Source organism: Ixodes scapularis, unplaced genomic scaffold (genome assembly GCF_016920785.2).
Source record: "Ixodes scapularis isolate PalLabHiFi unplaced genomic scaffold, ASM1692078v2 PGA_scaffold3__209_contigs__length_174095766, whole genome shotgun sequence".
Classification (NCBI taxonomy): domain Eukaryota; kingdom Metazoa; phylum Arthropoda; class Arachnida; order Ixodida; family Ixodidae; genus Ixodes; species Ixodes scapularis.
In genome coordinates this window covers 78,979,882-78,997,534 of record NW_024609868.1, presented here as the reverse complement: position 1 = coordinate 78,997,534, position 17,653 = coordinate 78,979,882, and the positions used below count along the sequence as shown (strand labels likewise).

The window sequence follows — 17,653 nt, the reverse complement described above, 5'->3', positions numbered from 1 at the left end:
CATCAAGCTTGGAACTACAGATCACGAAGCAGTAAATTGGTACAGCAATGCAAACCATAAAAAAGAAATGAAGATGCAAGCCAGCACCTTTGTTTTATACTTGACTAAAGCGGACATGCATGATATGCATCTAAACAGACAACTTGCATTCAATTAATTTTTCAAATTGTGCATAATCAGACTAGCTACTAAATCACTGTTTTAATTATAAAAATTTATACTTATGAAAACCACCTGTTCCTTTAAACACTATAGCGCTAAAACAATGCTCACCATCTGTTCACAAAAGAAAGATACTAGTAGCAGCAATAAGGAAGCCTAACCCCTTAAGTGCCTTGGACGAGCTGAGCTCGTCCGTCACTTTCTGGCTAAAAATGCCGTGGACGAGCTCAGCTCGTCCAGTGGTTTTTTCGGTGACCCTCAATTCCACGGACGAGCAAGGCTCGTCCAAGTAGTTTTGCGGCGCTGATCATAGATGGGCAGCACTCGCTTTAGTTGGCAAATATTTTTTTTTGCCTACACTGATTTTTGCGCAATAAACTTTTCAAATTTTATGTGTAATACTAGAGGAATAACAATTCAAAATAAAAAAAGATATGGCACTTTTAGGTTACTTTTGGAAAAAAAAAATTTGGCCTTAAGGGGCTAATGTAGACTACCTACATGTAGCAACTAAAACTGTTGCAGTCATTGTAGTATGAACACAAAGCAGGTACGATGGCTTGCAACAACCACATAATCTGGAAAACTGATCAAAGTGATGTTACTTGCAATTTAATCATTTGACTACTACTTTTCAGGGTCAAGTAATGAAGTCCAATATTTTTCAACGGTTGGGAGTAATTATAGAATCTGTGCTTTTTTTACTGTATAACGTGTGCAATACTGAAACAAAGAAGCGGAGGCATGAACGACAACTCGTCTGGGAGGCACAGAGGCCAAGAAAGGGGAGGATGCGTCAATCTGCACCCCCAAACTATGATGGCAATCAACTCGTTATTACTGCACCTTGCGAGGGACACCCTCATCCTCCAGCCTCCAGAGAAGTGGTTGGTGGGACGGTCCTGCATTTCTCGGGTGAATCCCAGACCGGCGAGGATGCGGCGTGCACGGGACTCGGCCGAGTCAGCACCGATCACCTGCAACTCTTCATAAACCTGTAGGGCGAAACAATTTCACAGGGTTAAGTACCATGTCATTGTTCCGATGTAACAGACAACACTAACTCCGTGCCATTCTTAGGTACTTCTTAGCAGCCCCCTTGTCTGTTCATTCCCCCTCCCTACTGACCGGACAGACCCAGTAGCAGCCCTTCGCAGCGCATTCTCGCAATAATTATTTGAGCGTATATCAAAGTGTTTCATATGCTCTTCAACGATGTTCTTCTTGAGATGTTTTTGTCACGTTTTTTTTTTCCTCCTTCCCCGGGTGGCTGGCTAGCAGACGTGCGAGCGTACTGGCTTTCACCTTTCTGTTCTAGACGAACAAGCCACTAGGGGTAAAATTCCTCTGCAAATAAAGATTATTATTATTATATTAGTGTGCTCACATAGATAAAAGGACCTAGACAGAGGGAAAAACAAAAAGAAAACAAAATACCCATTACTCAAGTCTAAGTAGGCCACAAAACTTTTTTTACTATTTGTCTGCGTGTACAGCGCTATCTGCGGATCCTTTTGAATGTTCACCTGGTCTTGAAAGGTTGCCATGTTTTGAAAGCTTCCCAAAACACAAACAGCACAATCAGCAATTAATAGTGAAAGTTATTAACAACCAAAGGACATCAGAAAAAGATTGAATGAAAATATAGCTTTTGTTTATAAGAGGAAGTGCAGCAAGTAACTGCCTGAGGTAGACAAAGGTAGTGTTAAGATATTAATATGTTATTAAACTGAATAATATTAATGCAACTTCTTTTTATTTGCTTTGAATGCCTAATAAGCACTTGAAGCCTACATCCCTAGCTTTTATATTAATTACCCTGTTCTATTCTTTGTTTATAAAACACTGTTAACCAAACTGATTCAAAATTATTCGAGCAAAACTATTATTCAGTTTAGATTTGATTCAAACCTAAAATTCATTTCATTTGCCCATGCCTAACATTTTTGTATAATTAATTTAATTTAAATATTAATGATCGCTTTAGGTCCTGTCACTTCTGGCAATAAGAAAAACTTTCATTCCTTGACTTCACATTTCCACAAATTTTTTTAGCCAAATAGGCAGCATTTCTCAATATTAACCAATTGAAAATTTTTTTTATCCTGGCAGACTATTTTTACTCTTCTCTAGTAATATCACCCAGTTTGTGGCCTACTTATAAGTTATTCACATCAAATTCAATAAGACCATCATTTTAACAAAACAAACAATGAGGTATGCAAGTACAGTGCTCACAAACCTTGCAAACAAGGCAAATTCACTGACTAAAAAGTTGAATCCACAATCTATCAACAATAGGCAAAAAAAGAAAAAGTGGTAGCTACCTTCACTTTTAAAGTTCTACAATGCATGAAATGCGTTACAGGAAATCGGTGTCATGTGACGTCTATTTTCCCGCTATATTTAGCAAATAAACTCCCCCACTAAATTTAGCGGGCAAACTCGATTGGTGTCTGGGTCACAAGAAGTAAATTTTCTGCTAAATTTAGCGGGTAACTGAATTGGTGTATAGGTCGTGTGACATCAATTTCCCGCTAAATTTAGCGGGGAAACTGAGTTGATGTATAGGTCATGTGCCAACAATTTTTGCAAGGTGTATACGCCATGCAATGCCAATTTCCTCACTAAATTTAGCGGAAAATGCATGGATGGACGGAGAGACAAAATTTTGGGATTGTGGGGTAGGGTTAAAAAGCATTTCATGCTTTACAAAAAAGAATGAGTGCCAGCCAGAAGGCATGCCCAACACATAGGAAAGACGGTGAGATTGCACAACAAACAAGAACGAGCTACTCAACATAAAGAACTACATCATTCATCTCTGCAACATGAGCCCACCCAAGGGCTTTGTTCAATGGGATTAGATGCAGCCCAGCTCCCTCTGCAACATTAGATGCACCTGTGGGTCAAAGGGTGAGCAAATAAACTTGAGAAATTGAAGGTGAAGCTCAAGGTGAGAATCAAGCGAGGGACGGTGTTGCCTGGTAAATGGTCTTCTTGGAATGTAATGAAATAGTAGTTGCTTGATGTACAGAAACCGCCCACAATGAACCATGTCCTGATGGCACAACACTCCTAAGTGTCATCTTGAGCCACAGTCCTCCATTATGGTCACCACCTTACTTCTGTTATCCGCTCCTGGTTCTTGAGGTTGCCGGTGGACGACTCTTCTTCAAGTTTCTTCAGCTCGCTCAAGAGTGCCGTACGCTTGAAGTCTGCCTTGAGGACCACGTCCACAGCTGGAGTCTCATCAGCAACCACCTCTGTCGTCAAGTCATAAGACAAATAAGAGGTCTTAAACAGCACGCAAAGTAGGCAAGCGAGAGCTGAAATCAACAAACTGATCTATCCAAGGTTACAACTATAAATACCCTGTTCACAGAGGAGGACGTCAATGTTTGGAGGAATGTTTAATGAGCGGTTGGCAATGTGTTTCAGCAGGGTCGTCTTTCCATGCCTGGAAACCAATTAGAATTTGAGTAATGAAGGCACCAATGTGCAAGCTTCACGCTAACCATGCCAGTATAAAAGATAGACTTACCCATTAGGGCCAACCAAGCCATATCGTCTCCCAGCAGTGATTGTAAGGCTGGCATTCACAAACAAGTCCTTGCCTCGAGCCGATATAGAAAAATTTTCAACCTGGAAGAGCAAAAACTGTCAGCAAGGTCTATTGAAGCTTAACAAATGAATGACACAAAAATTGTTACTAACAACTGTTCAAAGGGGTTTAGCCCATCTTTGAGATTCAACTTCTTGAAGTGTACTAACACTTTGTTGTTGGTTACATTTAGTTGACATCACTTTCTTGAAAAGCGTTCAATGATGAAGTTATTTCGGCAAACCATTTACAGATTGATTGGCAAGTCAATATGCTCCACAAAACTTAAAATTACACCTTTTACCTGCAACACGAGTTGTTAACAAATCGATCCTACATACCTGACTGCAGATCATCAATACAATGATTTAAAAGGTTAAAAGCACAAAACCACAAGGGCGAAGAAGAAAAAAACACACGACATAGACAGGCGCTAACTTGCAACTGATATTTCATCTCAGTCAGTCAAACCAGCGCAAATGCACGCACAAAGTTGCAGCTCATGCACCCACTTCAGAATATAAACAACAAATTACACAATTCTACACTTGTGTCCTAAGATCCAAATCCTAAGAGTCATACAATCGAGACGAAACCGTCTAGAAAAGAAACCCCTCTGTCACTAAGAACAATGGACGGCATGCTGACGCAGTTGTTACCCGATGCTCTGAAATAAAAAAGAAAAGCCTCAACTATCTCCCTTTCTGTCTTGTTACGGGCTCTTTTATTAAACTTTGTTAGTTCTGAAAGGGGGTTCACATTGCAACATCGCAACCACAACATGCCCCTCGACTTATTATGAATTGCAAGTCTATGCTTATGCGCCCTTTAATTAAAATAAGGCACCGTCTGTACTACATAAATGCACCCGCATGTCAGTAGTATCTTGCAAACAGCATAAGATGAACAGGCTGTAAATTGTGACGTGCTTCTTCAAGCACTCAACATCCTTCTCCCTTGTCTTCATACAACAAACGTTTGCCAGCTTGCACGGCACAGAAAAACAACATTAACTTCATATTTAACAGCTATCTTCTCCAAATTGTGTGACACCCTAGGCAAATAAAGAATCAATTGAATTTTTGATTTCTTAACTTTCTTTTGTTGAACCCCATCTGTGCTAGTGCTACGCTTGATTCTTTGAAGGATGTTTTCACACACACTGGAAATCAAGCAGGCAAGGTAACCTGCGTTGTTGCACTCTATCTGATGAGTAAAACTGGTTGCTACTTCGTGATGCCAACTTTTTGACAAGGCGGCCTGAAGGCAGAAAGAAGTTATGCCTCTTTTCATAGACTTTAAATAAGCACTGTCAAATGACAAAGCTTTTCCTTGTACGCAGTTTGGGCCACCAACACATGCGACTTTCACAAAATGCAAGCCTCAGATCCAGAAACTGGATGCACGTGTCCTTGGGAGGCTCCCAGATGAACTTTAGTCCATCAGACAAGGCAGCAAACAAATTGAAAATCTTTGTAACTAAGTCACCAAAGCTATTCTCCGGGGGAACATCCACAAAGACCAGACAATCGTCTACATACCTAAAAATTCTGACAACATGCAAGTCAATCAGACATTTCAAGGCATGAGTGGCAACTTTGTCTGCACACGTACACTGGTTTGACTGATTGGGATAAAATCAGTTGCAAGTTAGTGCCTGTCTGTGTCGTGTGTTTTCTTCTCCATTCTTGCTGTTTTGCACTTTTAACCTTTTAAATTATTATGAACCAACAAGCTCAAACCAAAGTCTTACATCAATACAAGATTGGCATCACTGTATCTAGCATGGATGACAGATATTATTAAAGGGTACCTGAAAAGGTTCTTCAAATAAACGAGTTTGAGGTGAATTCTACAGTATTTTTATCCCGTGAATCTGAATATCACATTTGTTTTCCCCGAAGATGCAACTAAACGCAAGAAAACACTAAAAACCTTCGACCAGTCGTTACGTTATACCCAGACCTTTCGGCCGCCAAGCGCGTGTCGCTCATGTGGGCAAAGCCTGCAATTGCAGGCTTGCCAGGTATATTCCCCTACTCCATTTGTGACGTCTTTTTCTGACCTTTTCGAAAGTAGCAAGAGTGCGCGAGCAAAGCTTTGATAGGCACTGAAGATACATGAGAGCGAAGATTCCAAAAACTTGAGATATGATGTCACACTCAGGGAAGGAGGGGCTTCGGCAGCCCCTGTGCAAAAAATTTAAAAATAATCTCGATGCTTGTGATCCCGGAGGCCAAATGAAGATGATTTAAGAACTTTTCCTCAGATACGGAACCGCTTCAGTTTCCCTTTAACCACACACCTCAGTAGCGTCAAATATTTGCATTCTAGCAAGAGTAATGCCGCAGCTATAGACCGACACACTGTTTACAAACAAGTTTGCGTTTGCCCACACCCACACCAAGTGTGGGCACTGCACGAACGCAGAAACCAGATTCGCGTGAGGTGAAGCTTCTGCACATGCGCCATGGCGACAACAAAGCCACCGCAGAGTCGTGACGTCAGAGCCGCGTGTTGGTCTATAGGTGGTATTCACTGGCGGCCATAGCTGAGCTCGCTGGTGCTGAGCACGTGATGACGGCAGGCTTCCACAACGCTTCCAACACGCACATTGCACACCATCAAGATTGTCTCCTTTGGGAGATCATAAATAAGAACTCATCTCGAGCATGCACTATGAGCAGTCACCTCAAATATGGCGTCCAGTGAATACCAGCTATACTCCGTTTCATACTTAGCGTGCAACACTGTCAAAGCTACTGGCGCGAGCGCATGGCTTCATCTATGGTTTTGTTTGCGCGAGAACACGTGCAAATGATCAACGAGGTCAAGCCCCATGCTCGCGCCAGTAGCTTTGAGAGCGTTGCACACTAAGTATGAAACAGAGTATATAGTTGCGAGAAATATCCTAATTACCGTATGTTTTCATGAAGCCTAACTAATATGTTTGTGCATTTTTGTTTCTTCTCTATTTTACCCATTGTGTTTCTGTTGAGTGAATAAGGCAGATAAACCATGAGCATAATGGAAGTGAGCTACCCACACACTTGCACCATCTGTTGTCAAATGTTATTTGGTTTAAGGATAACCCTGCAATTTCAAATGTCCATAGAAATTCATTCAAGCAGCTTTCGGGTAAAACAAGTGTCAAGAAAACGTCAGCTCGCAGGTGAAACATTCTACGAACTAGTCGAATTCCCTACCTTGATGTCAATAGCATTTTCAAGTTGTTGCTGCTGAGCGGCGGACTTGTCAGCCTGAGACACCGTGAACTGCTCCCCATCTGAGGCAGTTTTTCCTTTGTTGAGGCTCTCGATCTGCTTCTGGTATTCCGACTAAAAAAAATAGCGTACGCACTTGCATGAAAACACGAAGCCCCCTGTCAAGGAAGTACTGTTAAGAAGGATCCAGCACAATACCTGCTTCTTCATTAACTTCTTTTCCTTGTGTGACATCTTTTTAGACGCGAAGGATTCCGACTCTAGAAAGAGAAGAAAAGACATCGGCCCAGAATGTCAGTCGAGCTGCCAATACGGACATCCAAAAAAAGAGGGTCATATGTTTGAACATTTCTCACCTTTGCTGTCTCTATCGCCTTTACCCTTGGTTTCATTCTCGGAGTCGTCGCTGTTTTCGTCCTCGCCGTCACTTTCTAGAGCGGTAAACTTGTTTTTGGAGGTTTTGGGAGCTTCGAAGTCGGAGTCGGAGTCATCGCCGTCATTCAAGTCGAGGTCTTCCAAGTGCTTACCGACGGCCTCTTCGGTATTCTGAGATTTTCCAGACTTTTCTGGCTTGTCCTTTTTTGCCGGTTTTGTTTTAGACTTCTTAGGTGGCATTTTAGGAGTGTTTCTGGCTAAATATTAAATTAAATTTAAGGGAATATCAGAGAATCTCACCGGCGAAATACGCACACAGGCCGAAAAATTGCACGTTGTCGGGGCTATTGGTTGCCAGACCTAAGGTACACGGCTGCAAAAGTCGCTAACTTTGTCCGCTGAAAGCATAAATTTTTGAGCTTCTACTTGTTGACATCTGGTGGCGCCACTGACCTACAGACTTTGTTGGGCTTGAAACGATTTGAAGATTTTTGGCTGCGGAAAAGGCGGGAAAGCAAGGAGGCACCTTGGGCAGCCTTGGGCACCCGGAGGGCGCAAACGAGGTGGTGATGTTTGAACATTATTGACTAAAACCCCGAGACTGAGACAAGAATAGACGGACAACACACAAAGTCTTGTTGTCCGTCCCTTCTCGTAAATAGCGAACGCCATTTTTTTTTTTTTTTTTTTTTTTTTTTGAAGATGTTTTATGGTTTGGGGAGCGAAAAAGGGGAGAGGGGCCATATCTTGTGTCGGCTGGATTTCGGACAAACACGAAGTCTTGTGTTCGTCCGTCCCTTCTCGTCAGTGGCGTAGCCAGGAATCATGGGCGTACCGACCCGGGGGGAAGGGGGGGGGGGGGGGGGCGCTTGCCCCCCAGTTCTTATTAGAGTGGGGGGGGGGGGGGGGGGGGGGGGGGCAAGGCATGTGTTTTGCCACCCCCTGAAACAGCCGCCACTGGGCAGGGCAAACACTGGCCGGCGGCGCCCAAGGGATACCAAAGGCCCCGGCCCTGGGTGGGGAAGAGAGGCAATGGGAGAGGGGGGGGGTCTGGTTTGCCCCCCCCACTGAGAAAGAAGTTGGTACGCCACTGCGAGGAATATTTTAAGGGGGGAGGAAAGGGGCGGGGTGGCTGGGCTGGGGTTGTTCCATGGTTTGGGGAGCGGAAAGGGGGAGAGGGGTCAAATCTAGGTTCGGTTGCATTTCGAGGGGCGGGGGCTGCAGCCCCATAAACCTCCACCCCCCTTCCTGAATACGCCACTGCTTCTCGTCCCAGTCTCGGTGTTTTATTCAATAAGATGAATCCCTGCACAATGGCGGAACTGAGGTCATGGAACGTGCGAGTCATCCCATAAAATAGCGGATGTCGGAGCGCGGCCAACGCTTGGAGCAGACGAGCCAATCAAACAGCGTCGAAAGTGCAACGTCCCTGCGACCGTCACCTTCTGTGGGAGTGTGTTTGCCTTCTAATACAACGAAATGCATAAGGTGTGCCCTGGCGTTCTGGGTTTAGTCCGCCATTGTGCAGGGATTCCACAGTTGCCAACAGGGGCCGTGCAGGGTGGTTTCGACCTTCTATTAATCGGCACGTGAATTTCGTGTGAGGGCCGATGGTAGGCCCCAGGAAGAAAGAACAAGTTTAAAGATTAAGATAACTGTTTATTACGGAAAAGGAAGGTATGCCTGAGTCAGTGGGACGGGCGGAAGCAACTGGAGGAGAACTCGGGCTTGGAGTATCTTGAGGCGATGGCAGCGGGCAGGGGCGATAGCGAGGCTGGTTTATGAGGTAAGGGGTAAGGTTACAGCTGTGCCGAAGAAGTCGGCTGCGGGGCTTGCGAGAAGAGTCGACTTAATTGGCTGGTGTTTACATTTGGGTGATGGGTAGAACTGAGGGCGAGAAAGATGGACGGTCGGTTTGAACGGCGAGGGCTCGTTGGCTCTAGAGAACTCGGGTTGTGGGGAGCAATGGACCTTTCCCGAGAAGCGTTCTGCGCACGCGCGAGCGCCCGATGCCAAGCGGCGGAAGTCGGAACGAAAAATCGAGGAAATTCGGAAGGAGGCTGCATATCAGCGAGTAGAACACGTAACTGCAGCATATATATAATTGAGTTACACAAAAAAAGAACGCCGACGGAAAGGAAAACACGACGTTTGGGTGGACGCCACGGATCGCGTTGGGCAGGCGCCGCTTCTCAGAGAGCGAAGAAACTGGTAGCGTAGCTCCCATTATCGATTGGTAGTGCAGGTAGGTCACTTCCTCGACTTTTAGTTCGTGCAGCCACCGCCTGGTGCCGTCGGTATGTGGAAAAGGTCCATTTGGAAGGAAAGAACGGAACGGGGGCGGCAGGGTGGATGGAAGAATAACAGATGGCTACGATTTACATATGCTCACATTCGAAAAGGTCCCGTTTTGGCTGGGACAGTCCAACGACAGTCCCGTTTTATCGTACCTGTTGCCCTGTCATTGCAGTATACAAATGTTACCTGCGGAAGAGCGGTTTTTTTTTTTTTTTTAGCTTCTTGCTGTGTGTGGCTCGACGTGCAAGTAAGTTTTTGTTCGCGAAGACGTGTAGAATGGGTAAGAAAGGTGCTTGTGTACTCAACTACTCAAAGAAAAGACCCACAAAAGTGTGCGTTTCTAGATTCTTTATGTCTCGCTCCGTCTCCGCACCCAACTCGCAGTGGCGTAGGCAAAGGGGTGAATTGGCGGAGTCAACAGTCAACCTCCCTCACGCTCCTCACCCAAAATCATCGCTTTTTTTTTTTAGTAAAAGAGAAAAAAGTGGTGATGCTTGTATGTTTAGACAAGCTTGGTGCTGTACGCCCCAACGGGTGACTTGTCTCTTAGCTGTAGATGAGGAATTTAGCCAGTGCAGCACAAGCGTTAAAGGGACACTGACAGGGTATTTATGCTCGCCGAGGTTTTTAGTTGTACGTGACATATGAGAGCTCAACTACCCAGAACAGAATTTACGGCTCGAAATTCGGTTTCTTTCCGCCCGAAAACCGCCGATCAAGAACTGGCCGGTTCGAGTCTCGCTCACTCTCTTTTCCGCGGTCACGGGCCGTTTTCTAAGGTATCGATGCGACCACCAAATTTAATCAAAGTCGTGGATCACTGAAGGCACACACTCAATATTAAAAATAGAAAAAAATATGAAACCCATTTTTTGTGGCTTCTAAAAAGCTGCAAATACGTTGATTGAAAAAAAAAGTTCCACAGACAACCGGAAGCAATCTGTGCGTGCGTCGTTTCGCGTATCGTGGGACTCGCAGGGACGGCGATGGCAGCGGACGACGGGCGTGGGACCTCTATTTCAGAACTGTCGTTCGCGGTACCGGCGAATTTTGTCTGCCTTTAAAAGAGAAATTTGGGACTGATCAAAAGAACTGGTATTCATCCCGTACGACACGCCCGATCACCAAGCCGATTTGCACGAAGAGCTCGCCGAGCCGTCGCTCCCTTCTCGTGGCTGAAGACATCGCTCGCGCAAACGTCAAGCACGACGTGTCTACTTCGAGTTGAGTATGCACGCGTACGATTTCTTTACTACGTGAGAATGTCGCCTATGCGCGGTGCATCCCGACTTCGACCCGGGAGTGCTTTTACTAGAGAAAAATCGGCAGCAAACTTTCCAACTTAGTTTATCGGCTGAATTATTACTAAGGAAAGAGATTCCCCAAATTCGGGGTGCCCCAGTAGCTCAGTGGGAAAGACGTCCGCTTCTCACGCGGTAGGACCGGGTTCGATCCCCCGTGAAACTTTTTTTTTTTTTTTAATATTTTTGATGTCTACATTTCTTTTTCTTTTTAAACAATTATCACTGAAGAAACAAAAAATAAGAAACAAATGTTGTGGACGACACGTCGCTGAATTAAATGGTACGGGATTTACATTTTGACCCCTGCGAACTCAATGTAATCACTTTCCACAAAATGCAAGGAGCATATAAATCAGGTAACGTCCGCTTTCCGAGGTGCCCGTAAATGGTCTACAGGAATTGCAGCCAGCCATTGGTCCCGATCCCTTTGATCTTTCGGAAACTCTGTCGCACAATGCCACTTCTGTTTCGGACGCAGGGCATGTGAGCCAGCTCTTCATGCAACATCTTGGGTGTATTCTTCTCGGAGCCGATCAAAATTCCCCACGGGCACTCACTACTCATCTCCAACTCCTCAATGTACAAAACAACTCATCTAGGAGTACAGAACAACGAGCGGAACATACATAACTGCAAAAGAATCGCTCGGTGAATAGTTCCGGTACGCCGCATGTCGTCTGCTACGGAAAGGAGGAGAAAAAAAAAAAAAAACAAAAAACACACGGTTGCGTGTAGCCACGTGACTTCCGCCACTCCACTCTCTTCTCTCCACTTCTCCGACCTCCGTCGGGTTTCGGTTTCGGTTTCGAGCAGTTGCGTCTTTTGGCTTTATTAAAAAAATACGCTACTCTGTTGCAAAATATTAATTGGGTAGTCCTCCGACACCATAATGAAGCGCCTGGCAAAAAATTAAAAAAAAATTTTGGGGGGTGTCAGTGTCCCTTTAACGTGGGGTCCTCAACGTGCACTACCCAGCAGTGATTACACGAACGCGTGCCGGTACGAAGCTCATCCAGATGGAATCGGGCAGGCGAGTGCAGTTAACAACTGTACTCCCCGAAAAATTACGGTACTGTGTTCCAGTATAGAGTTTTTCTTTTAACCTTTTGGAGATATTCCTTCGAAAAGTGAGCTTCGAAAAACATCTTTGCCGCCGCTATTTCTCTGTAAAACTTTAAGCAACGTGACCGGGATTCTCCCGTATTTCCCTCCAGTCATGGTATGGGAAAACTTCCAGTACTCTGAACGAAAAGAGTATCAGGAAATTGGTTTCGGTAAAAAAGATTAATCGCTGAACAAAGGTAACAAAGAAGCGATGCACTTTTGCATTGTCACTCTGGGAGCACGGCAACACTTGTGCCGCGTACCAAACGGTTGGAAAAAACACCGAGTTACAGATAAATGCGCGATTGAACAAAGAAAGTTACGTGGCGTGCCAGTCCATGACTTTGCTTCGGAGGCGATTAATGTCCAAACCACCGCTCCCAGCACTTTATTGTACATGTATTGTGTTAAAATTTATATCAAAGTAGTTTGTCATACTCGTCATCCAGTTGATTCCAAGAGAGGTTCCTGGTTGCAAGTCCCAGTATCCGAGCCAAACTCTTACAGACTTGTCAGAGCTCATCGACGCACCCGAGGCACCACAGACGACCGTGACGTGTTGTATCACCGCCTGCACCTGCGTCGTTGAGGAGCCTATCACCGCGACATCGTCCGCATTCACGAGCACTTTAAGCGAGCCCGACGGCAGGGTTAACCCGCGAATACTCTCGTCACTGATGATCGTCCTGCACAAGAGTTAGAGGTACAATGCAAACAGTACCGATGACATTAGGCAGCCCTGTCGAATAAATCTGGTCACTGCGATTGGGGCCGTCCTGATACCGTTCAGCAGCAAGCGCGTCGTGACGTCACGGTAGCAGAGCTGCACGTAGCGAAGCAAGCGCTCACCGATCCCACACACTTCTAGGAGCCGGAAGAGGAAGGAGTGCCCTACCCGGTCGAAGGCCTTGCTGAGGTCCATCGGGAGCACCGCCAGAGGAACCCTTAACACGTTTGCAGCCTCACTTTCTTTGCACTGCGGAGTGAATATAGATTTCACATTTAAATATTCTAAGCTTAAATGGTAAAACAAAATGGCTAGGTGGCGTAAGCTACCGCCCGATCCAAAGGGCTCAGCCGTATTCATCCATCCATCCAACCATCCAGCCTCGCACACGATTCTCATCGAGTGCAGGTTTGTGCCAATGGACCTTTTTCCAGTAAGCGTCTGCGCACGCGCACACCCTTTCCACTTGACCTTGACCGCCCTTTCGCCATTTTTGGGGGGCACTGTTTTCTTGCGACACTAATCTGTTCCTATGGGAGAAGGCGAGTCCGGTTGCCCTCCATTTGTAGTAGGCGGCGAAACCGTCATGGGGCACTCCTTACTGGAAAAAGGTCCATTGCTCGTCCCTTGATTCGGTACGCCTAATGTTCTCCGACAACGTCTCGCAGGACTCACTCCAGCCGCTTTGCCACAATCTTTGCGAGGATTTTATAATCTGCCGTCAGCATGCTGATGGGACGAAAGTGGTCGACCTTCGGGACTCCCTTTGAGCTCTTCTTCGGGATGAGCACCGTGACCGCCTGGCGCAAACGTACAACATAGCCCCCCCCCCCCCCCCCCCCCCCCCCTGGGGGGCTATGTTGTACGTTTTGGACTTCAAGGAGACTAGGGAGAAGGAAGTGACGTCAACAACGCACTAAATGCAGATTGGATGTTGATTTTGTTTTCTTCTGTCAACATCCAATCTGCGTTTGCTCTAGTCGCTGACGTCACTTCCTTCTCCCAAGTCTCCTGGGAGTCCAAAACGTGCAACATAGCCCCCCTCAGCCCTCGCTTGAGTACGCCGGCGAAAAGGTCGCGCAGAATCGGACCTATCTGGGTTGCGAACGTCCTGTAGAAGTGGCTGTCGAGTCCATCGACTCCTGGCGATTTGCGTAGAGCATAATCCTTTATGACCGCTTCCACTTGATGTCGCAATATTCTGGTTCATCTGTTTTTGGACCGCTTCGAATTGCTTGGGCAGCGCGCCCCCTACATTTCGGCAGATTTCGTCGTCCTCTGCTTCCGTAAACAGTTTGGTGTAGGCCTGCAGAAAAACACCTTCGATATCCTTTTGGCCAGTCGGTTTCACCGACCCGCAGCGTCGGAATCCTGTTCAGCGAAGCGTGCTGGCGCTCTTTTGTTTTGAATATCTTACTTGGCTCTTCATCCCTGTCCAGAAACAGTGCTCTGCTGCTGACCATAGCGCGCGGTACTCCTTCTCGAGCAGCTCCAAAACGCGAACTGTGCAGTCTCGGATGTATTGCGTAAAGATTCCTCCACAATGAGGATTTTCAGGGTCTTCGTTAGGAGGCGCTTATCTGCTTTTGTGCGTGCCGCTTTTTGAAACTGTATCGGTACGTGGCCAACAACATGTCTGCTTTCCCATCCTCCCATAGCACGGTGCTCATCTTCACCCCTTGAGTCCTGCTCTCGATGAGGTCTTTGATCTGGACACGAAGCGTGTCGTCTTCTAATGTGCTTTCGTTGAGCTTCCAGCCGCTCCACCAAAATGACTTCTTGATCTGAAGGGCTGGTCTTCCCACCGTTACGGTGACCAAGTCATGCATGATTTGAGAAGGCCAGTGGATGAACTTGCGACGTAAGCGTCGAGACTGTGAAATCCCTCTAGAGATATACCTGTTCGAGGTGGGCATGGCAGCTTCCCTGCCAGTGCGTGTAGGTGGGGCCTTCCGTTTCAGAATGGTCCTTCATGTTTACCAGGTCGAAGTCACGCGCATTATCTTGCGCAGTTCAACCTGCTGACGTCCGATACCAGACGCTTGCTGCAGTACCTCTGAGTCAGCACGCAGATGAAATTACCAGAGAGGACCGTCTTGCAAGGCATGTTGACATACTGACGGAGACTCTTGAAAAAATATTCGCGCTTAGTAAATTTCTTTAGTAAAGGAAGACATATTGAATGACTACCGAATTCTTTCAGCGAACCGGGGAATGGAGGATGCCCGTGTACGTACCTGTTAATTCGACAGTACATCGACTACTACACGCAAATATAGTACAACCCCCCCCCCCCCCCCCCGACACACACACACAAAAAAATAAATCAATAAATAATTCCTGGTTACGCCACTGTCCACACCCCGTGTCCCGTTTTCTTGGTCGGCCTTCGGCCTTTTGTCTGTCCGTCCGTCCGTGTATTTCTCGCTAAATTTAGTGGGGAAACTGAATTGGTGTTTAGGTCGTCTGTGGATGTCACGTGATCTATACAACAGTTTAGTTTCCTCGGTAAATTTAGCGGAAAATTGATGTCAAGTGACCTATATACCAATTCAGTCTCCCTGCTGTATTTAGCGACAAAATTGGTGTCACGTAACCTGACGTCACTTCGAAGCTCAATGTATCGGAAATTTGATAACAATACGGTTCTTCACTCAACGAAACGACGGTTTAATGTCTTCTAAATAATTTTAAACGACCTCGCCTGAAAGGGTTAACCCAGCGATATTTTTAGGTACGCCAACTATATTTTCTGAATCCCCGGCGTTTACCCTTTCCGGTATGCTATTTGGTTTTCCGAAATTCATAAAAGTTATTGTGAAATTGACAAATGAAAATTTTGCAAAAGCCAACACCCAAATATACCCGCACTTTTCAGTGCCGTGACGTCAGTTGAAGGCATGCATTTGCCTTCTACAGACGATCAAGCAGTCTAAAAAAGGGTCTATGACTCTATGCCAAGCCTTTGTTCCCTGCTGGTGCGCGGGTACTAGAGCGAGCTTCCAAGGCATTCATTTGACACCATGAAACTGCTTGTACAAGCAGTTTCATGGACTGTAGAGTTTGTTCCCAACTGATAACAATCAGTTGGGAACAAGCTGTACAGTCCAAAGAGTGAACCCATGTTTTCCACTGAATAAATGGATGCTAACGACTGGCGTCACTTTTTCGTTGTTGCCAGTAGAGACTTTCAGTTCGAAAAACACACTGAGGACCAAAATTGTAGATGCAATAACTTCGCAAAACAAACAATATTTCGACCTAATATTTTAGATACTATTTCAGCGATGTTAGTTGGTGTGTTTAGCAAATTTTCAAGCAAATAGGGGACTATGAAGAGATCGCCGGAGTACCCTTGATTTAATATGGTGTCAGAAGACTACACAATAAATGTTTTTGCTACAAAGTCACGTATATTTTTAATAAAGTAAAAAAAACGTAACTGCTCGAAACCGAAATCGAAACATGAGCACGGAGTTAAAGGGCCCATGAAACGAATTTCGGGCTGGAGTGAATCAATTTATATTGGGATTTTACTAATAGCACATCGTTCAGTGGGCCAAAAGAAAAAAGGTAGAAAGTCAAAAACCTGACTTTCGGTACGAAAATTTTGAAAACACAGCGGACTATTTCGTACCTCCTTCCCATCGTAAGCTCTGCCTTTTCATTGGGATACACCCGCGGACCCCGCAGCGCGTCATCAAGCCCAAACGCACGTCACACGGCACCGGACCTCACATAATCCCGTGACCCCTAAGCTGACATTGTGATGGAAGCTACGCGCTTGCCGGACCAATCAGCCACCTCCTCTCATCACCTGGCCTCATTCTCTACGCGTCAGTATGCGCGAGAGAGCGTGATCACGTGGCAAAAGTGTGGCTGGCCCGAGGAGCACGCAGCTTCCACCGCACTGTCCGCTTCGGGGTGAACGGGGTGAGGAAAGCAACTTTTGTCTGAATTTGGAGCGACGGGATAATCTTTTAGGGGGACAATGGCTGTGTCCTGCTACACAAGCGAGATTCCGGGCAAGGGGGACTCCCCCCTTTCCGTCTTCTTGAACTGTTTGGTAGAACGCGCGACTTATGAGTTGAGGAGGAAAGCTAAAACGGGAAAAAGTTGGAAAAGCGTTTCATGACTCCTGTAATGGCCGCGATATGTGAACTGGGGAGGAGGGAGAAATGTAGAGGAGAAAGTTGCCAGAAGTCCCATGGCTACACCCGACCGCGTTTTCTTTCTTTTTTTCTTCGCTGTTTTGGTTGTGTGAAGCAGGCGAAAACCGCGCCAACGTCGAGAGTGACGTGCGCTACGTTTGCGCGTTTTTCAAGCTAATTCTTACCAATTTGTAAGACGAACGATGTCTTCAGCTAGGAGAAGGGGCGACGACTCGGCAACGCCTTCGTACGAGTCAGCTTGGCGGTCGGGCGTGTCGTAGGGATTAAATCCTAATTGTTTTGATCTGTTAAAAAAATTTCTTTCGAAGCTAGTCAGATTCGCCGGTACCGCGAACGACAGTTCTGAAGTAGAGGATCCACACCCGTCGTCCGCCGCCATCGTTTAGTTCGCTTCGTCCATCCGTCCAGCCCGTGACTCCAGCGATACGACGCCATGTGGGGAATTACGCAGTACATGTACTTGCAGTACTTGGTGCAACTTTTTCTTTTTTTGGCAAAGTTGTGGGTCATCGAAGGCACACACTCAGTACTAGAAATGGACAGAAATACGATACTCATTTTTTGTGCCTTTTAAAAAGCTGCAAACACGATCATTAAAAAAAAAATAATAATAAGTTGCACAGCCTTAGGATTTCCGGTATCCTTCTCCTCCTCTATATTTCTTTTTCCTCCCCAGTTCAGTT

The 17,653-nt window shown here is 45.9% G+C and overlaps 1 protein-coding gene across 1 annotated transcript in view; it reads right to left on the bottom strand.

The window, feature by feature from the left end:
• LOC8050674 (ATP-binding cassette sub-family F member 1) overlaps positions 1-7,737 on the bottom strand; it is a 29,618-nt gene extending 21,881 nt beyond the window's left edge. Inside the window, exons 1-7 of the mRNA XM_029994095.3 lie at positions 7,347-7,737; positions 7,189-7,250; positions 6,973-7,104; positions 3,707-3,807; positions 3,537-3,622; positions 3,289-3,428; positions 1,009-1,157 (exon numbers count right to left, since the gene is read on the bottom strand). Of these exons, the coding sequence (XP_029849955.2) occupies positions 1,009-1,157; positions 3,289-3,428; positions 3,537-3,622; positions 3,707-3,807; positions 6,973-7,104; positions 7,189-7,250; positions 7,347-7,605 (929 nt within the window). The 5' untranslated portion in view covers positions 7,606-7,737. The remainder of the gene's footprint in view (positions 1-1,008; positions 1,158-3,288; positions 3,429-3,536; positions 3,623-3,706; positions 3,808-6,972; positions 7,105-7,188; positions 7,251-7,346) is intronic.
• Positions 7,738-17,653: the final 9,916 nt, after the last annotated feature.